Here is a 22655-nt window from a genome sequence, read left to right as displayed (position 1 = left end):
ATTTGAGTCATTGCAGAGATGTATGGATGCAGTCCTCCAAGCTCATGATGGAGTCAGACACAATATTCATTCTGTTTCCACTGCAGCATGACCACATATTCTATACTGGACATTATTGAAGGTTCAGTGACCAGACTTTAGTCTAAGCAAAGTCAGACCTTACTGTCCTAATGAAATCATTCAAAATCAAGACATGATCATATTTTATTGTGGTCAAATAAGCATAATCTAGAGGCCTTTGACTTTCATATAAGCCACTTCTGATTCCAAATGATCTACCAGAAGTCAAGTTATTATTTGTTCTTCCTAAAACTTGGATAGGCAGCAACCCTTTTGTCAGGTAGTGTATGTGTATGTATGTATATATGTGTTTGTTTGGATATATACCCTTTTTTCTTGTTTTTTTTCAATGCCATGATTGTGGTAGGGGAGGGGTAATGTACTGCTTTAAATTGTAAACAGAAAAAAATAATATAAATTTTTTTGAATGTCAAGTATTATTAACATCTCAAAAGACATGTAATAAGACTTGAAATAAGAAATGTTATAATATAACCTTTTTTTGTTCAGCTGCCGCGACCGCAGCGATTTCCTGGCACTTTCCAAAGCCGCTTGGAGACGCTGATCATGACGATGTCGGATCATATTTACTGGAAGAACAAAGAGCTGGCGGAGGAGACGCGGAGTGCAAATATGGCCATTGCGATTTTTGTGAAGGTCAGGAACAACAGTAATTATGAAGAGTATTGCAGTATTTGATGTTAAAAACATTTGATGTTGGACTAGTTTACAACACTTTACAATAAGGTTGTATTAGTTAATGCATTTACAAACATGAGCAAACAATGAACAACACATTTATTACAGTGTTTGCTCATGTTTGGTAACGTTAGTTAATGAAAATAAAGTTGTTCATTGTTGCATTAAAGGGCACCTATGGTAAAAAATCTACTTTTCATGTATGGTGTATAGACCGTCATATTGGGGTGATATAAGCACACCCAGTGCTTTATTTTCAATTTAACAACATAAAAAATGGTGGACCAATTGGAGCGGTTTTCAAACCGACCGCAACTTTACGTACGAGAGCGGTCCCCCCGCCCACCAATATTGATTGACAGGCGCATCATCATAATCTCAGTTTGTTGATTCACGTCCGCCATTTTCAGCGTGAGTCGAAGCGATATCACTAAAGGAACACGCTAGCTCTATTTTTAGATGCAAGGCTCATTGGGCTCAACACAAGATCAATATTCTCCACATTATCGCTCTAATCGGAATTATTGGTTGTATCTTTAGGTAGGTTTGCAAACATGTGTACTTCTCATTGAGTCTACCTGATACTTAAGCCGTTTGCATTTCTCGCGATCCAGGAAGCTCCCTGTGATCTTAACTATCATGCGTTTTTGAATTCTAAACATAGGTTTCTATCAGGGTACACTCAAGTCGACGGCTGGGCGCCGCGGACCGCTGCAGAAACCTATGTTTAGAATTCAAAAATGCGTGGCGCGACGATTCGGGACACTTCATGCTTCTGCGGCGCCACAGAGAGTGTCTGGTATGCCATGCCGCAGCTTCGAGCGGCGCATTCGGTGCCTCAGTCAAAGTTAATTCAGTGTGCGTGGTTATTAGTTTCTGTGTACAAGCTCGGCACTTGAAACTAGCACACAGTTGGCTGTAAAACTGTACCGCCCCCTTGTTACGTTGGCGGGAAGCCGAAACTAATTTACATGTGAAGCAACACAGCCATAAATCAGCGAGCTGTGGACACGCCCCCAACATGACACTTTTTAACACATTATAATAAAAAATCTGAATCGTGTTTTAAACTGAACCTAAACTGGCACACTCAGAAGAGCCATAATATTAATATTAAATCATAAAAAAGAGCCCTTTAGCTAATGTTATTACTTTGGATGTTAATAATGCATTAGTAAATGTTGAAGTATGATTAATAAATGCTGTACAAGTATTGTTAATAATTAGTTCTTGTAAGTAAAAACGTTAACTAATGAAACCTTATTGTAAATTGTGACCAAAATATATGTAAGCAGGTTCATTTAATTCATCTGAGAGCTAACTTTCATAATAGTTAAAGGGATAGTTCAGCCAAAAAGGAAATTAATTTACTCATTCACAGGTCTTACAAGGTGTAGGGGACTTAATTTGTCTTCAGCAGAAGATTAAAGAAGACTTTGAGCTGAATCTGGTGGTGATTCATACAATGACAGTGAGTGGAGACAGGTTTTTAGATTAAAAATGGCTCCTGGTGACACACTGAGGTCTTGTAAAATGAAATGATTGGTTTGTGCAAGAAATTTAACATTGTTTACAATATTATTAGCGAGAGCTAATCACCAATATCTATCAACAAACTGCATCACTAATCATTAAAACTACTGGATACAATTGGACTACAGTCAAACATGCACCGAGAACTGTTTGTCCAGGCTGTGGATTAAAGCTAATAATATAGAAAAGAATGTTTAATTTCTTATGCGGAGTAATCGTTTCGGTTTACAAGACCTCAGTGTGTCATCAGGAGCCACGGCTGTTGATTTGGACTCGTTTGTAAGTGTTTATTTTTAATCTAATAAACCTGCCAGCCTTCACTGCTATTATATCAATCACCAACAGTTTCAGCTCAATTGTTCTACTGAAGAACAAAAGTCACTTACACCCTGTGTGACCTGTGGCAGAGTAAAATAACAGAAAATGTTCATTTTTGGGTGAACTATCCCTTTAATAAGTTTTGTCTATGCAATAAACCTATTTCCCATCCCCAGCGGTGCTTCACCTTGATGGACAGAGGTTTCACCTTTAAACTGATCAGCAACTACCTGAACATGATCACAGCCACTGACAATAAGGTAAATCAATTTTCTGTATCCAGTAGTAAGACTAGACTAAAGTCTGCTTAAATGTGGCCAATGGTGGCTGTAATTAGTTACGAAAGGTCATGTGGGGTTGCGGATCTATTAATGCAGGTTTATTAACAAGAATGGTCAGGCAAGCAACGGTCAACACAGGGGCAAGCAGATGTAAACAGCAAATCCAGAGACATGGTCAATAAACAGGCGGATGATCAAAGGTAGGCAGTGGACAGGAATAAACAATAAAACAAAGCAAGGGTCTAACATGGTAAGGCAGAGCAAGGAAAACACGTTGTAACGCTCACAGCAAAGTTAAACAAGACACAACAACCAGTGTGTGTGTCTGCGCTGCTTTTAAAGTCCATATCATCAGTTCTGAACAGCTTCAGCTGTGTGTGTTAGCAATCAGCGGAAAACCAGAACAGGTGCGAGTGTGTGATGCATGACAGGAGTTGTAGTCCAGAGTGAAAGTGAATGATTCCCAGCGATCTACAAGCCTGGATTGCTGATGATTGTGACACAAAGTAAAAAGTTACTGTGAGTAGATTACTCTTTAGCACAAAAAGTAAGGGATTACTTTTAATTTTCAGGTAATTTAATGAGTTATTGAATATGTACTTGGTTAATAAAGCTTTGGCAAGGATTTAAAGAATTAAGCGTTTAATTCCTATTGTCTATGCAGCGTTGAGATTTATATGTAGTGCATTTATGCGTGGAATTTGTATTGTTTAGTCAAATAATTAAATAACTAATTGAATTATTGAGTTACTTTTCAAACATTTCTAATTAAAAATGTCATTTATATACGAATGTAATTAGATTTTTTGAAGTAGCTAGTTGGTGAATCTACCAATCATCATGACCAGGGGACAAGGATGAACAATAGAGAATCTAAACACCACAAATAGTGACGGCTTGCCTCAATACAAGGCTTGCAAAAACAGAAGTCTTATTTAGTTTTTTTTTTAGATATTGCTCTTGATTTTAAGTGATTTTAAGGTCATGATGTGTTATTTTTGAAGTGATTTTAAGGTCATGTCCGCACTAATATGTTTTCCTTTAAAAATGCATACTTTTCTCTCTGTTTTGGTCTTCTGTCCACACTGAGACAGCATTTTTAGGAAACGAAAATATATCTTGTATGTAAAATGATGTCCAAAGTGGATACATTTGAAAACGTTGCTTTCGTGTTGCAGTGTGGACTGTGAAAGCAGAGGCTTTCAAAACGGTTTTAGTCGTGTGACGCAGTCATGTGACCAATTCAGCTAATGTCCAATGGAGACAAGTTCAACCCAGGCTCATTCTGAAGTACTTGTTTTTGTTTTCGCGAGTCCGCGAGAGGCCGCTGTGCGCGCTTTTTTCCGCGCCGTTCTCGCATAAACCCGCTAGAGGCCGCTGTCGAACAACCTTCCGCCTGTCTGCCTGGATGACAGAATGATTGACCATGCGACCGGCCAATCGGCTGACCCACCCTCTTCCGTCCCTAAACCCAACCAACGACGATTCACAAAAGCCGTCCAGAAAAAGAAAAGCCCTCATATAATTTTTACCAGGTTTTCGGATTTTGACCACATTCTCACCCTGTGACGAACTTGTTCGCTTCATTTTTTGGATTTTGTTTTTGTTTTCTTACCTGATTTCTGGAACCGCTCTTCCCCAGACTCATACACGGTCGTCGTCATGGTCAGCCTCTCTTTGCGCCTCGAGTCCACCAAAGAACACGAAGAGCTAACCGGCCGAGACTTAAACCAGCGAACTTCTCACTGTGATGCGACAGTGCTAACCACTGAGCCACCGTGTCACCACATTTTGGAATGTTCTGTTTTTATACCATGGATTAAAATCTATGTGCAAATGTTATTTGCTTCCAGGCGCTGTGTGGGCTGAAGTTTGAGTTCATAAGAGAAGTGTGTAACTATGAGCACTTTGTCCCTTTGAGTCTTCCCATCCCGTCTGCACGAATCACAGGTCAGCACATGTTTGTTTCTCATGCATATTAATGCTGATTAGCATTCTGTAGACCAATACACTGTTTCTGTCTCATTTCTCTCTCTATCAGACAATGCATCAACAGAAACCCAAAGTACAAAAGGTAAAGGTATTTTAACTCATTTCTAATAACTGATTTCTTTTCTCTTTGCCATGATGACAGCACATAATATTAGACTAGATATTCCTTAACTTAAAGGCTTAACTAGGTTAATTAGGGTAAAGTTAGGGTAATTAGGCAAGTCATTGTATAACAGTGGTTTGTTCTGAAGACAATCCAAAACTAATATTGCTTAAGGGGGCTAATAATATTGACCTTAAAATGGGTTTAAAAGAATTAAAAACTGCTTTTATTCTAGCCTAAATAAAACAAATAAGACTTTCTCCAGAATAAAAATTGGTAAGACTTTATTATACCTACACACTGTAAATTATTTATTGAGCATTAGCAAATAGTGAATTCATTATCTGTTAAGCATTAACTCTACATTAATAAATGTAAGCAGTTTATAACTGCAGCTAAAATGCTGAATTCCTGACTTATAACCATTTATAATGTGCTTTGTTGATAATTTATTTTTAATTGCTAAATTAAGAATCACATTATTTACAAAGCATTTGTATTTGAGAGTAGTTGGTGTTTTTAAGATCATTCAGAATGAGTTAGTAAATGATTAATAAACTATTTAAATTAACATTTATATGTCTTATTATTCAGGCATATATGATAGTAATGGTTACTATGTATGTTAGTAAATGCTTTATTAACTCAACTTCAAGCAGTTTTGTGACCTAAAGTGAGGATTATTTATGCTTTATAGATGCATTATAAATGACAATTAAAGGTTTGGTATCAAATGAACAATAATCTTTGTAATCTAAAAAGTAAAATGACGGTAAAGTTTAAGCATTGCTGAATAACAGGAGCGTCAAAATATGACTAAATTGGATAAAACAACAACAATATAATAATTTAACAATATAGGATGCAATGTTTAAACTGTGCAGCAATTTTATTTTAGATAAAGGATTGCCATTATTTTTTTTTGATGCAGTTTCATTTGTGTATCTTCAAATTAATGCAAGTGAATAATGTTATGTTCTTTTTTCCAGTTTAGAATTTAACTGAGCCTTTAATTGTCATTTATTAGGCATTTATAAAGCATGAATAGTCCTCACTTTAGGTCACAAAACTGGATGAAGTTGAGTTAATAAAGCATTTATTAACTTACAAATTAACCATTATTAAATGCCTGAATAATAAGAATTTTAAATGTTAATCTGAATAGTGTATTAAGCATTTACTAACTCATTCTGAATGATCATAAAAAAACACTAACTATGCTTAAATAACTGGTTTGTAAATAATGCGATACTTAATTTAGTAATGAAAAATAAATAATTAACCAAGTATGAAAGTACAATTATTAAGCGCATCATAAATGTGCTCATAAGTCAAGAATAGAGCATTTGTAGCTTCAGTTGTAAACTGTTTACTAACATTTAATAATGTAAAAGGGCCCATAGTTTACCTCTTTTTTATGATTTAATATTAATATTATGGTTCTTCTGAGTGTGCCAGTTTAGGTTCAGTTTAAAACACAATTCAGATTTTTTTATTATAATGTGTTAAAAAGTGTCATGTTGGGGGCGTGTCCACAGTTCGCTGATTTATGGGTGTGTTGCTTCACATGTAAATTAGTTTCGGCTTCCTGCCAACGTAACAAGGGGGCAGGGCCATGAGCTCACCTGCTCTGCGTTTGCAACAGGCAGACGGAGAAGGAGAGAGAGAGGATCAGCATTCAGTCGTACATGTACGACTCTGACACAGACCAAGCAGAGAGTACAAAATCATATGTGTCTTTGTACAGTTTTACAGCCAACTGTGTGCTAGTTTCAAGTGCCGAGCTTGTACACAGAAACTAATAACCACGCACACTGAATTAACTTTGACTGAGGCACCGGATGCGCCGCTCGAAGTCGCGACACGGCACACCAGACACTCTCTGTGGCGCAGCAGAAGCATGAAGTGTCCCGAATCGTCGTGCCACGCATTTTTGAATTCTAAACATAGGTTTCTGCAGCGGTCCGCGGCGCCCAGCCGTCGACTTGAGTGTACCCTGATAGAGACCTGTTTCGAATTCTAAAACGCATGCTAGTTAAGATCACAGGGAGCTTCTGGGATCGCGAGAAATGCAAACGGCTGAAGTATAAGGTAGACTCAATGAGAAGTACACATGTTTGCAAACCTACCTAAAGATACAACCAATAATTCCGATTAGAGCGATAATGTGGAGAATATTGATCTTGTGTTGAGCCCAATGAGCCTTGCATCTAAAAATAGAGCTAGCGTGTTCCTTTAGTGATATCGCTTCGACTCACGCTGAAAATGGCGGATGTGAATCAACAAACTGAGGATATGATGACGCACCTGTCAATCAATATTGGTGGGCGGGGGGACCGCTCTCCTACGTAAAGTTGCGGTCGATTTGAAAACCGCTCCAATTGGTCCACCTTTTTTATGTTGTTAAATTGGAAATAAAAGCACTGGGTGTGTTTATAGCACCCCAATATGACAGTCTATACACCATACATGCACATATGTCTGTCCAAACAGCTTGAAAAGTAGATTTTTTTACCATAGGTGCCCTTTAATGCTTAACAGATAATGAATTCACTATTTGCTAATGCTTAATCAATGGTTTATAGTGTGTGTTTATTATAAAGTCTTACCGAAAAATTCAATATTATAGGAAATACTGTGAAAAATTCCTGAATCTGTTAAACATCATTTTGGAAATATTTGAAAATAATTTGCAGGAGGGCGAATAATTCTGACTTCAACCACATCTCTGTGTGTAATGACAGCTATTTAGTAGTTCACTGAGCTATAAGTCTTAGTTTATGGTTTGATAATAGCATGAGTTGTACATCAAGCACAAACATTTTGTGCTTTCTCCTTCTCTCTTATCCTCCAGTGGACTTTCCAGAGTACAGTTTGACAGAGGATTTCTGCAGGAAGCATTTTCTGTCCGGATTGTTGTTGCGAGAGCTGGGCCTCGCTTTACAAGATGAGCAAGATCTGAGGCACATCGCGCTGGCCTGCCTGAAGAACCTGATGGCCAAACACTCACTGGATGCCCGATACGCCACAAAGGTTAACTTTCACTCACTGCTGCCAACTCACAACGTCAAATTTACTGTCCTGCCCCCATACACACTGCATTAGAAACACCTCACACAAGGTTTTTTTGTAATTTGATGCAAAAATGATGTGATATAAGGTATAGCTTTATAAAAAAAATCAAGATATTAAAAACTTCCAAGGAATTAAGATGCTGAAGACCGTTAAACACATTATCACTATCTTGTGAAAAGGGTCCATAATAATAATAACCTAGTGTTAACTGTATTGTGTGTGTGTGTGTGTGTTTTTGTGTATGTATGTGTGTGTGTGTGCAGGAGAAACAGGCACGGATAGCTTCTCTGTACCTGCCGCTTTATGGCCTGATCCTGGACAACATGCCTCGTTTTTTCCTCCGAGATCTGTTTCCAATCTGCTTTACAGCGAGTGACCAGGTACACACACTTTAAACTATCCAGTAGCCAAGTATGTGATTTGGGGCGCAGCATGATAGTGTTACTTTAGCATATTTCCTTCACAGGGATCCAGAGATGATCTCAGTGTTGGAGTAGGTTTAGCAGGTCAGGTGACCCATGTTTTACGCCATGGAAACTCAATGGACGCGTCCTTCTCCAAGGAAGTGCTCAACTCCATTACAGGTATTTATGATGTTAGTTCGACTGTCTGCTTGTGTGGATGTGTTTCATAGACTTCTGACTTAATAGTATACTTAAAGGGACAGTTTAACCAAAACTGAAAATTCTGGGTAACACTTTAGGTCATAATTCATTGTATTAAGAAACCATTAACTAACACTAGCTTAATAAACTACTAATTAGCTGTTTATTAATAGTTAGTAAGGTAGAAGTTGGGTTTAGCATAAGGGATGGTGAATAAGATCAAACTTTATGACTACTAATGAACAGTTCATATCTTAATAATAGGTTGGTAATTAGCCAATGAGTAGCATGAATTGTGACCTAAACTAAAGTGTTTCCAAATTCTGTCGTAATTTAATCATATTTTCAACACTGTTTGAGTTTTTTTTTACACAAATGAACATATTTGGAAATATGTTGAAAAAGCCGTAACAACTGACTCCCATAGTATTCGTTTTTCCTAGTATGGAAGTCAGCGGTTACAGGTGTCCAACATTTTTAAAAATATCTTCAGTTGTGTTCAACAGAAAAAAGGAATCACATAAAGATATGGAACCGCTTGGGGGAGAGTAAATGCATTTTATTTTTGGGTGAACTGTACCTTTAACAAAAAAGAATAGAAAGTTCTGTCATAATATGGTGCATATATAGGCGAGGAGCTGTTATTTAAAAACTGAAGGAGAAGTCAACATTTTCAAGAATTAAAAAAAGGTTAATTTTTGTACTGTGTTGTTAGATTTCATTGACAACCCAAATTTTGGACTTGTTTTATCTAAGATGATGATTAAATGCACAAAACAAAAGCATGCTAGGATGATTGAAAAGGGAATATTATATTAAAATGTAATATTTTCTTACATATAACATTTTTGATTTCCCAGCCTTTTCCTCATTGGCTGTATCAACCGCTAATCATGCCGACTCCAGAGGTTCTCTGATCAGCATAGAGTCAAACCCCAGCAACAGTGACCGCAACAGTGAGAAGATGGATGCCTGTGAAAAGGCAAGTGTATGAATATACATATCTTAGATGAACCTAAACCCTAACCCCAACCCCTTACTCTAACCCTAAATCCTAAACCTTACCCTAAAATTTTACCCTAAACTCTAACCCTTAATCCTAACTCTTACCCTAACCCTAAACCCTAAGCCTAACCCTAAACTCTAACCCTTAATCCTAACTCTTACCCTAACCCTGAACCCTAAGCCTAACCCTAAACTCTTACCCTTAACCTAACTCTTACCCGAACCCTAAACCCTGACCCTTACTTTAAACCTAAACTCTAACCCTAAACCTAAACTCTTACCCTTACCCTAACCATAAACCTTTACTCTTACCCTAACCCTAAACCCTTACCCTTACTCTTACCTTTACCTTAAACCCAAACCCTTACCCTAAACCCTAACGTTTACCCTCACTAAACCATAACCCTTACCCCAACCCTAAACCTTAAAGTAAACTCTAACCCCAAGCTTAACCCTTACCCTAACCCTTATGCTAACCCTAAACCCTTACCTTATCCCCTGTCCCTAAACCCTAACCTAACCCTAATTCCTAACTCTAACCCTAAAGCCTTACACTAACCCTAACCCATACTCTAACCCTAACCCCAAACCCTACACTAAACGCTAAACCCTAACCCTAACAAAGAGTTTGTCACTGATTCACTTGAAATGGGTAAAACAGAAATGTGTAATAATTGCTCACTTCTTTGATTACTGCAGGGTTTGTGTGGAGCTCATAAAAGATCTTAAGTCTAAAAAGAGCACTCCACTTTTTTAAATAGGCAAATTTTAGAATTCACCTAGCCGATCTCGGGGTCTGATGGGAGCACTTTTAGCTTAGCTTAGCATAAATCATTGAATTGGATTAGACCATTAGCATCTCACTCAAAAAAGACTTTTGTTAAGTTTTCTATTTAAAGCTTTACTCTTCTGTAGTTTACTTGAACTGAGACTGACGGAAAATGAAAAGTTGCTATTGTCTAGGTCGATATGTCTAGGAAATACACTCTCATTCTGGTGTAATAAACAATAAACAAAGTTCATACGCTATTACCTGGGTATTATTTTCAGGTGCTGTCTAATATCATCAATTATCATGAGTCTTTTTTGGGGGGCATTTTTAAGAGTGATGCTAATGGTCTGATTTGATTCAGGGATCTATGCTAAGCTAAGCTAAAAGTGCTCCCGCCAGACGTGTAGACTGGCTGAATGGATTCAAAAATGGTAAAACTCAACCACTCAAATGGTGAAGCTAGAGTTTAACTTTAGGGTAGTTGCCAAATGGTCCTATTTATAAATAAGTGGAGTATTCCTCTTATGCCTTTTCACAATTTATAACCTTAAAAAAATCTTATATCTGAGCAAAAAGTCTTGATAAAAGTCATAACATTAAAGGTTTGTGCACTGAACTAGTTTTAAAATCAAAACTTATTTTATTGCAATTTCATCAAAACGACATCAAAAAATGCATATCAATTTGATGTCAAAACGTTGATGTCTATTTGACATCCACACATTGATGCCCCATTGACCATGAAAATAATGACACAAAGCGTATTAAAGCATAACAAACGTTTTATTTATCTGAAAGCCTCAATTACAAATACCAGATTCACACTGGATTTTGTATCAATAATGCATGGGAAGTACGTTGATGTAAAAACAACATCAAATAGACGTCTGGCATCAAAGAACATCACAAATAAATTGATTACAAAGAAATCGATTTGTGATGTGTTTATTGAGACCAATATTTGATGTCAATTTTGACATAAAAGAAGTCAATTGACATCCTTTTTGCAATGTTTTGTGTATTTTGCAATGTATTTTTGACGTTGTTTTGACATCAAGGTGTCGTGTGTTGAAAATCAACAATTATATTAATACATAATTAATAAAACATAAATACCAATAGGAAATTAACAAATAGAATGCAGCAGCAACCAAACAAATCTAAAAAAAAATAGTTTTTTTTTGTGGAGTTTGCATGTTCTCCCTGCATTCGTGTGGGTTTCCTCCGGGTGCTCCGCTTTCCCCCACAGTCCCCCACATGCGGTACAGGTGAATTGGGTAGGCTAAATTGTCCGTAGTGAATGTGTGGGGATGTTTCCCAGAGATGCGTTGCGGCTGGAAGGGCGTCCGCTGCGTGAAACATGTGCTTGATAAGTTGGCGGTTCATTCCGCTGTGGTGACCACAGATTGATAAAGGGTCTAAGCCAAAAAGAAAGTGAATGAATATATATATATATATTATTTTAAATTTTTTGGGGGGGTTGATTTTTGTTTTCTCTGTATTCAGTTTGCCAGGCCTCAGTCTCTTATTGGCTTTGGATCACGCTTTGATAAACTGGATCAAGCTGAAACCAGAAGTCTGCTCATGTGTTTCCTGCACATTATGAAGACCATCTCAGAGGGTTAGTTTAACAATGATGAGTTCTGTAATACATTCAAATCATACACTGTAGCATCAGCGCATGACTGGCTCTATGTGTTGCAGAGGTGATGGTTTCATACTGGCATCGAGCGATTCACCAGGAGATCAGTGATTTCTTCAATATTCTGGAGTAAGAGACTGTTTCATAAACACTAATAAACGGATGCAGATCAAGAGACGTATGAAAGAGAAATAAAATGCATCAAATCACTGTGTTCTCTCTATTATATGTGTTTCTCGTCTAAACAGATTATGTCTTCAGCACTTTCGTTTCCTTGGAAAGCGTCACATTGCCAGGTAAGAATTCTCTTACTTGAGTCATATGTTTGTGTGTGCAACTTCTCCATTAAGTTTATTGAAAATATTTAGTTTAAGGGAAAAGTTTATTTTAATTTGCTTAAACCTTGAAATATGCACTCGATATATGTTTGAGAGAGAATTAAAATGGTAGTAATAATGAATCAGAATCAGAAAGAGCTTTATTGCCAGGTATGTTCACACATACGAGGAATTTGTTTTCGTGACAGAGCTTCTACAGTGCAACAGGATAACAGAGACAGGACAAAAAACAGATAATAAATATATATATTTTTTTTAAATAGAAGTAGTGAGTGCAAATATACAGATTGACAAGTGTATGTACATGTTTATTACTATATACAACGTTATATGTGCAGCTGTTATGTGCAAATTGGCATGTAAAGTGTGTTGTTAAATAAGTGTATATGTGTATAAAAGTGTATAGCAGTAGGGATGTTGGTTCCACAATTATTATCATCAAGTGTTCATGAGATGGATTCCCTGAGGGAAGAAACTGTTTCTGTGTCGGGCTGTTCTGGTGCGCAGTGCTCTGTAGCGTCGACCAGAAGGTAAAAGTTCAAAGAGGCAGTGTGCTGGGTGTGAGGGGTCCAGAGTGATTTTGGCAGCCCTTCTGCTCGCTCTGGATAAGTACAGTTCTTGGGTAGTAGGAAGGGTTGTACCAGTGATTCGCTCAGCAGTCCAAACTATTCGACGTAGTCTTTGGAGATCGTATTTAGTAGCTGAGCTAAACCAGACAGTTATTGATGTGCAGATGACTGATTCAATGATGGAGGTGTAGAACTGTTTCAGCAGCTCCTTTGGGAGGTTTGACAGAATGTTATTAATGACTCCTGTACAGGGTGCGAATTACAGGGGGATTTAGGGAGTCTGATCCCCATAATTAACGCTTGATAGCATCAAAACAATATGTATGAGGGGTCTGCCCTTTAAATAGTTCAGAAATAGTTTGCTTTAATCTGTATCTCTGTATCATAAATTATATTAATAATTTAAAACATTGAGCAGCTTTTTTTTCCGCACATTTCTAAACATTATAGTTTTAATAACTCCTTTCTAATAACTGATTTCTTTTCTCTTTTCATGATGACAGCACATAATATTAGACTAGATATTCTTCAGGAGACTAGTATTCAGCTTAAAGTGACATTTAAAGGCTTAACTAGGTTAATTAGGGTAAAGTTAGGGTAATAAAACAGTGGTTTGTTCTGTAGACAAGCCAAAACTAATATTGCTTAAGGGGGCTAATAATATTGACCATAGAATGGTTTTAAAACTGCTTTTATTTTAGCCGAAATAAAACAAATAAGACTTTCTTCAGAAGAAAAAATATTATAGGAAATACTGTGAGAAATTCCTGAATCTGTTCAACATCATTTGGGAAATATTTGACAAAGACAAAAGAAAATTGTCAATGTATAATCCGCACCCTTCTCCTAAAGTAGTCCAAGCCTGCGGATTCTGATGTTATTCTCATGAATGTGTTCCTGTTTTATTCCCACTTCATATACAGGTCATCGTGTTTGTATATTGTATGTTATACATCTGTGCTTGTATTTGAGTGCTTACACTATTGTTATCATCGAACGCCGTGTTCCCAAATTCATGTTTTCCTGTCTGACTTCCACACATAAATCCACATTATACATTATTCTGTCCATCAGGGATTTCTACACTGAAAACCCTAATAAGTTGACTAAACTGAATTAATTGAGTACACTCTTTGCCTCAACCTATTTCAGTAATGGAGTCTCCCAAAACGTTTATATTTAAGTTTATTTAACTTGACGGTTTTGTAGACTATACTTAAATTGTTCAGTTCACCAAACTTAGTACTTAAGTAGATTATACTAATTTAAATATAGTCTACAAAACCGGCAAGTTAAATAAACTTAAATATGCAAGTTTTAGGAGACTCCATTACTCAAATAGGTTGAGGCAACGAGTTTACTCAATTAATTCAGTTTAGTCAACTTATTAGGGTTTTGTAATAATAGTCAACTTATTCAGTGTGTGTAATAATACTCAAGGAAAAAATGTTTGAATGAATTTTAAACAAAAAATAAGTAGCTAATTATTCACATTATGATGAATAATCATACCTGAAGCCATTTGTTTTCTGATTTAAAAAAAGACCTTGCACTTAAAAGGTTGCACATATTAGAATTTTATAGTCAAGACTAAATTTGTGAAAATGACCAAAGGATTAATTATGATTTTGAGCTCACTACACTTGAAATCTTACGTTTATGCATTTTCATGGAACATGAGTTAAATTAACTCATATTTTTAAGTGATAGGACCAAAATGTAAAATTTTAAGTTATGTTCAGTCAACTTTACTTAATTGTTTAAGTAAAGACAACATTAGGGTTTACAGTGTAGAGTTCACACACAAGACCTTTAACATTTGCTATTTAATATCCTAATACAAACAGTGCACTTAAAGGGATAGTTCATTTACTCACTCTTCATTTATACTAAACCTATTGGAGTCTTTCTTGTGTTGCACAAAAAAGAAGATGGCACCCATATTTCGCCTACTTATACTACGTCCTAAAAGTATGCACTTTTTTGTGAAGAAGAGTATGCCAGCTTTGGGACAAACTAATTCCCTTATTAATGGGAATTTATTTTGTTAGTTGCACGACTTATCTACATTACTTTCATATTATTATCTACATTACTTTCATATTTAATTTCCTACGTTATTGTAGATTCAGCAGCAGGTTAATCTGCCATTCACGAGTGTTTCATGAAGAGAAATCTCCTCAGGTGTTTGGATAATTCTGCATTCAGAAGTTAATGTTCAAACAAGTTCACTTTGCTGATGAAATGTTCATTCATTCAAAAGTCCCTTTATTCATCAGTGGTCGCCACAGCGGAATGAACCGCCAACTCATCCAGCATATGTTTTACACAGCGGATGCCCTTCCAGCCGCAACGCAATACTGAGAAACATCCATACACTCTCATATTCACACACACACTCGTACACTACGGCCAATTTAGTTAATCAATTCCCATATAGCGCATGTGTTTGGATTGTAGTGGAAACCGGAGCACCCAGAGGAAACCCACGACAACACAGGGAGAACGTGCAAACTCCACACAGAAATGCCAACTGGCCCAGTCGGGACTCAAACCAGCGACCTTCTTGCTGTGAGGCCACAGTGCTAACCACTGAGCCACCGTGCCACCGACATGCTAATTATATTTTCGAATACTGTTTAGCATGGGTAGTATGCGAATTGGGATGCACCAATTGACGTCTTGTGTGCAGTTGAACAACCAGCACTCTTAAAATATCTGTTGTGCTCAACAGAAGAAAGAAACTCAAGGTTTAAAACCACACGAGGGAGAAATTATTAGATAATTAGAACTTTTTTAGGTGAACTATCCCCAGGGTTCCCACACTTTTTGAAAGTACTTGAATTTTAGACATACAGATTGAAGACCTGGAAGGTGCTTAAAAACAAACACAGGCCCTTGAAAGTGCTTGAATCCAATTTGTAATTAGTTTATGGTGTTATTTCAGCAGTTGTACTGTGCTGCTGTCAAAAACCAAGCTAAAAATAATGATTGATTCCTAAATTGAAAGTCTTACATTAAAATATTGTGCTAGAACTATGACAAATAATACTCATTTGATCAATATTTTAGGAACCACTTTTGAATATTACCAGTATTGAATTTTTACTAAACTTCTTTGAACGTGACTGTTTAAAACGGTCAATATTTAATATAACACATAGTACAATAAGGACTTTCATAGCACTACATATGCTGGGGGAGTTAAGAAAACAGTGCTTGATTTGAAATGAATGGTGATTTAAGAAGTCCTTGAATCTGCTGTTCATTAAAGAGTGGGAACCCTGCATCCCTTTAAATACTCTGCTAGATGCTTGGCTTTGATTTTTACGGTCTACAATCAATGGTCGAGATGGGTATGAGGGTCAAGGTTGGCATTAACCTATGGAGCCAGATCAGGCTCAGAAATAATACATTTACGAAATAAAATTCATACACAATTCACATTTACAGAATTGAATTCGGAAATTCAAAACACAATTCATAAATGCACACATCCAACTCATTTGGAGAAATATCTGTGAATTTTACTTGTGAATTTACAATTTATGAATTGGATTTGTGCTTTTTTGAATTGTGTTTTGAATATACGGATCGGATTTTGTAAACGTGAATTGTGTGTGAGTTTTATTTTGTAAATGTATTATTTCTGAGACTAATCAGACTCCATAATAACCCTGCTGTGATTGGCTGATTGTGTGCGCAGGAAGCTAGCGGCCGCAGTTAAGCTGGCTCAGGCCACACAGAACAATGGCACCCTGAAGGGCTCTAATGTGTCCTACCAGTCTTCAGGGCTCCTACCCCAATGGTAAACCCCTAACAGGTCTCCCTTTACAATGCATTAATTAACAATGGTGTATATGCACAGGGACTTTTCATTTCCAGTCAGCCAGCCCAAGTGCTTCCGGTGAAACCAAATCACCACGTTTAAGATCTGATTTCTTTCAAAATCAGCTATCTTCACTGCCTGATTGATATACGATATAAAGGCGGTATCAGACCAGATGAGAAGCATTGCATTCAGTTATATTTTTCTGCATCATGTCTTTAAAATATGAACATTTATTTTACCCCAGTATTTTCAATTGCGTTTTTGTGTGCTAGCCTGGTTCTACTGACGTTTTTTTATACTTGAACAACTAAATGAATGCTTAAGTCTGTTTAACTGAATGTATTTTAATTACATTACAACAGCGATGCTGTAAAAAGAATCTTATGAAATTGAAAATAGTCACATTAACCTTTCACCGGATGTTTATCATTGGCTGAAAAACACTAGCTGTGCATAGCCCATTGCAATAAATGCATTTTATTTTATTTTTTTGGAAACCAGCGATTTTAACCTTGATTAAAACATTCTAATGTCAGTTGCCACACATCACAAAACATTCATCCCACTTTATATTAGATGTCTATAACCACAATGTTCTTACCGATAATAATAATAATAAAGTTAGACGAAGAATAGTTTTAAACAATGCAAATTCCAACCCAGGCTCATTCTGAGAACGTAGTCCCGTGGACGTTTTTGGAGACCGCGAAATACGTAGCCGGGGGTTTCATTTCATTTTTTTAAGCGAACGCTGCGGGGCGGTGTGACGCCATTCCTTTTGGCGCTTGCCGGCCGGCCGCTCGCCTCCGTGTGGAGGGCTTTCCCGCTGCAACCAGTTTGTCCGGTTAGCTCTTCGTGTACTCTGGCGGACTCGAGGCGCAGAGAGGGGCTGACCACGACGACCAGGTTCGAGTCCGGGGAAGGGTGGTTCCAGAAATCAGGTAAGAAAACAAAAACAAAATCCAAAAAATGAAGCGAACAAGTTCGTCACAGGGTGAGAGTGTGGTCAAAATCCGAAAACGTGGTAAAAATTAGACGAGGGCATTTCTTTTTCTGGACGGCTTTTGTGAATCGTCGTTGGTTGGGTTTAGGGACGGAGGAGGGTGGGTCAGCCGATTGGCCGGTCGCACGGTCAATCATCCTGTCATCCAGGCAGACAGGCGGAAGGTCGTTCGACAGCGGCCTCTTGCGGGTTTACGCGAGAACGGCGCGGGAAAAAGCGCGCACAGCGGCCTCTCGTGGATTCGCGAAAACAAAAACTGCAAAAATACGTACCTCCCGGGACGTATTTCGCGGTCTCCAGAAACGTCCCCGTGACTACGTTCTCAGAATGAGCCTGGGTTGGCAAATTCAATGCTATTGAATGTGGGTTAGGTTTACGTTAGGGGGTAGGTCAAAACAGTAACTACAGGGTAATAAGTACTCTAACACCGTGTTCTAACAACACGTGACTTGACACCCCTACATGCGATAAAAGCTATCTTTATCATGTTTTAAGGAGTTTTTGTCCTAACCATCTGCAACGTGCAACTTTAGAAATGTTTTTTTATTTCTGCAACATCGCAAAAGAACAACAGCATAAACTACTATGACAATGATCCCCTCAGGTACTGATTATGGGCTTTATTCAGTGCTAAATGCTGAGTTTAAACACCACTTTACGGGTAAAGTCTAGATCAGATACGCGGCTGGCCGGAAGTGTGATATGCACATCAATATAGCAGCATTTTTTCAACACTGTATAACAATAGTTAATATTTTACAGTACTGTCACGGTTGGGTCTAGAGTTGGGGTGGGGGTAGGCGTTAAAAGTACAATTTATTAAGTAATTTAATAGATAGCATAAATAATACTAGGTACAAACTACTGTTTTTAGGTTACTGTGACGGTTGGGTTTAGGGTTGAGGTGGGGGTAGACATTAATAAAATACAATAAATGGGAAATTTAATAAATAATTCTCATTAACTTCCGGCCGCAACCACATCCGATCTAGCAACAACCCATTTTACATCACATTTATTGCCATATACTGAAAGCAGCAGCAGATAGTTCACCTCAGATCTTGAAAATAAAATAACAAGCAGACGATTTGAAGATGAAAGTCAGAACTGTGACAACATCAGTCGCCTATTAATAATGTTAAAGATGTTTAATATGTATTAATTCGATTAAAAGCCTTTGCTATTTCGTTGGGAGTGCAGTGCCTGATATTTAAATGTTTCCGTCATGTTTGGTGCAGACAGACAAATTGATTGTCGCTGGATCTGTTGCTGCTTAATAAATGTCACGTAAAATGGTATTTAAACTGGCATTGGGAGCGTATAAGACTGAATAAAGCCCATAATCAGTACCTGAGGTGATCTTTGTCATTATGCTGTTGTAGAAATACGTGATGGATGTTTAGGACAAAAACTCCTTTTAACATGGAAAAGATAGCTTTTAACATATGTATCAGCGTGTTGTTAGGACGGTGTTAGTCACGTTTCACAGCTTATCGATAAAATTGTTTACATTTTGAAATCAAGCAATTGGGATTTGCTCTATATATGTCAAATTAAAAATTAGGCTGTTAAGATTTTACTATCTAGTACAACAAATATCACTTTATGTGAATGTACGGTACTTACGCCAACATATATCGTATCCAAGTATACAGGATAAAAATACACTGCCAAAAATACAGTGGTTACTTTAAATGTTTAAGTTCAATCAAATTAACCTTTTAGGTTTAAGCATTGGAAAAACAAAAATATTTAACATAAAAGCATATGTTGCCAAATAATAACTTGACTTCTAGTTGATCATTTGGTAAAGTGGCAGAAGGTGGAATTTTCTGCTGAATCATATGTTGATCTGCATCCCAATCATCACAAATACTGCAGAAGACCTACTGGAACCAGCATGGAACCAAAATTCTCAAAGAAATCAGTCAAGTTTGGTGAAGGAAAAATCATGGTTTGGGGTTACATTCAGTATGGGGGCGTGCGAGAGCTCTGCAGAGTGGACGATCAACATCAACAGCCTGAGGTATCAAGACATTTGTGCTGCCCATTACATTACAAACCACAGGAGAGGGCAAATTCTCCAGGATAGCGCTCCTTCTCATACTTCAGCCTCCACATCAAAGCTCCTGAAAGCAAAGAAGGTCAAGGTGCTCCAGGATTGGCCAGCCCAGTCACCAGACATGAACATTGTTGAGCATGTCTGGGGTAAGATGAAGAAGGAGGCGTTGAAGATGAACATAAAGACTCTTGATGAACTCTGGGAGTCCTGCAAGAACACTTTCTTCACCATTCCAGATGACTTTATTAATCAGTGATTCGAGTCATTGCAGAGATGTATGGATGCAGTCCTCCAAGCTCATGATGGAGTCAGACACAATATTCATTCTGTTTCCACTGCAGCATGACCACATATTCTATACTGGACATTATTGAAGGTTCAGTGATGAGTTCCTCTAAGCAAAGTCAGACCTTACTGTCCTAATGAAATCATTCAAAATCAAGACATGATCATATTTTATTTTGGTCAAATAAGTGTAATCTAGAGGCCTTTGACTTACATATAAGCCACTTCTGATACCAAATCATCAACTAGAAGTCAAATTATTATTTGTTGTTCCTAAAACTTGGATAGGCGACAAGACTTAGTGTGTGTATAAATATATTGTATCAAATTATTCTTTGTAATGTTAGCACATACTATTTTTATACATGTAATATAAAGTGGGTCTATCTTGTATACATTTCATATGATTGCATGTCTTTTCACATAGTCTTCACTTACTGTACATCCATAGTGTGGAAATCATTTTTGTCTGTATCCAGCAACCTGTCATTCACAACATGACATGCACATGTATCATATTTGATGAAAATATATGTCTTTATAGTGTATACCAAGGTATTTACTTTTTGAGTTAAAACTTTTTTAAAAGGGCACACTCTGCTAAAAAAAATTGCATTTTGTCTTGTTTCTAGTCCAGATATCTAGAAATTCTGAAATCAAGAAGCATTTTCTAGACATGCTAAAAATATTGTTTTGTTTTCAGAAATAATAAGTCAAAATTAGGTGAGTTTTTCCTTAAAACAAGTGAAATTTATCGAATAACTTACTTAATTTTGATATATTATTGATTATATCAAAACAATATATTTTAGTTGTCTAGAAAATGCTTCTCGGTTTAGGAGTTTTTAGATATCTATGCTAAAAATGAGACAAATATTCTAGGTAAGAGCAGCATTTTTTGCAGTGCAGATATTCACAAATAGCCACATTTCACTGTAATCACTAAAGGCATTAAACATTAAGCGCCAAAAAAGTAGAGAAATACTGAGAGATGGTGTTTTTTTGACATTTCTAGATGACGTTCGGGAATTTGCTAATCAATTAAACTATTATCTGCAGGATTCTGTCTGCACAGGACGGTCACAGACATGCTCGCTCTCAGACCATGCCTATCATCAGGGGGAAAAACGCCCTCACAAACCCCAAACTGCTGCATATGATGGAGACAGGTAAATATACGCTCAGTCCAGCTGACAGTCAATGCTTGTTTTGTGTGTTTTAGGTACAGCAGGGGATAGAATAATAAACACATCATCATTTTTCTCAGAAAACATATTTTTAAAGGTGCTGTTGACTTGAAATGTTCCCCAGATGTTGGTAACAACCAAAAAAAATCCATACATGAAAAGAAAACAAAGCTAATTAGAAATGAAGTTCTGCATAATAAAATGAAATGACACAGGGAAAAAGTATTGAACACATGAAGAAAGGGAGGTGTAGTTCAGCAGTGAAAGCCCAGACAGCAGCTGAAATCTCTCAGTAGTTCTTCAGCAACCCTCTGCCCTTCCTCAGTGTAAATGATTATCAGCTGCTTCAGTCCAACATCTACAGTAGCAGGAGGATGAAGATGAAACCATTTCAGCAAGACAATGATCCAAAACACAGCCAAGAAGACTCTCAGATGCTTTCGGAGAAAGAAAATCAAGCTGTAGAATGGCCCAAATAATCACCTGACTCCAATCCAGTGGAAAATACAAAATAAAGCTCAGATTTGATTAACGAGAGCCACAGAACCATCAAGATTTTGACACACTGTTGATCTCACACTTGAGAAATGCATGTGACTTCATAATTTTGCCTTCAACTGTATAGTATCTGATATAAATTGGGGGGTGGTGGATTTTAAGATGAATATCCATGAATTGCAAAGCATTAACATCCCTGTGTTTTTATGGTCATAAATAAAATACAGTATAATGTATAAATGCACTGGAATGAAAGGAGATGTCGACGTGTTTTACATGGATGCTTTGGATTTTGTGTGAGTTATTAGTTGTTGTTGTTGATATTATTATAATTATAAATGTGATGTGTGTTCAGATGGAAATGTTGCTGAAGGAGAAAACTTCAACCCTACAGACGTGGAGGCGAACCTCTCTACTGAAGTAGCACTGACCGTGTTGGATGTTCTGGACCTGTTTGTTCGACATCATAAGGTAATGCACATAATTATTTAATTGGTTTCATGTGGGTCAATAAGGGAGGTGTGTCTAAGAAAATCTATATTGCTTCAACTTTTTTATCTATTTTTACAAACAGAAAAAGTAAAATCCTCAGTGTTAATTTAACACCCGTGTGTCAATACTGCAGTGTTAAAATAACACTCAGGTGGTGTTGATGTTAATGAGATCATCAAGTAATTAAGTTTTGATTGATTACATTGAGTTTTGTGTGATTGTTTTGCATCACACACTGGACAATTCTCAGTGTTAAATTAACACCCATTAGTGTGCATGTGTTAACACTACAGAGTGTTAAAAT

At 37.1% G+C, this 22655-nt stretch overlaps 1 protein-coding gene across 5 annotated transcripts in view; it reads left to right on the top strand.

Annotated features, from left to right (window-relative positions):
• Positions 1-22655, top strand: part of dock10 (dedicator of cytokinesis 10) — a 167497-nt gene that overhangs the window by 105952 nt on the left and 38890 nt on the right. For 4 of the 5 annotated variants that reach the window (XM_056473282.1, XM_056473284.1, XM_056473281.1 and 1 more), the window contains exons 28-41: positions 571-717; positions 2787-2870; positions 4745-4841; positions 4933-4965; positions 7841-8019; positions 8325-8441; positions 8528-8645; positions 9527-9648; positions 11950-12064; positions 12148-12214; positions 12334-12381; positions 16699-16800; positions 21234-21343; positions 22215-22330. In XM_056473282.1, coding sequence (XP_056329257.1) covers positions 571-717; positions 2787-2870; positions 4745-4841; positions 4933-4965; positions 7841-8019; positions 8325-8441; positions 8528-8645; positions 9527-9648; positions 11950-12064; positions 12148-12214; positions 12334-12381; positions 16699-16800; positions 21234-21343; positions 22215-22330 — 1455 coding nt within the window. The remainder of the gene's footprint in view (positions 1-570; positions 718-2786; positions 2871-4744; positions 4842-4932; positions 4966-7840; positions 8020-8324; positions 8442-8527; positions 8646-9526; positions 9649-11949; positions 12065-12147; positions 12215-12333; positions 12382-16698; positions 16801-21233; positions 21344-22214; positions 22331-22655) is intronic. The other variant, XM_056473285.1, reaches the window with a different exon arrangement.

The sequence above is a fragment of the Danio aesculapii genome, chromosome 15, assembly GCF_903798145.1.
Source record: "Danio aesculapii chromosome 15, fDanAes4.1, whole genome shotgun sequence".
NCBI classification, from domain to species: Eukaryota; Metazoa; Chordata; class Actinopteri; order Cypriniformes; family Danionidae; genus Danio; species Danio aesculapii.
This window is presented reverse-complemented; position numbering and strand designations above follow the sequence as displayed.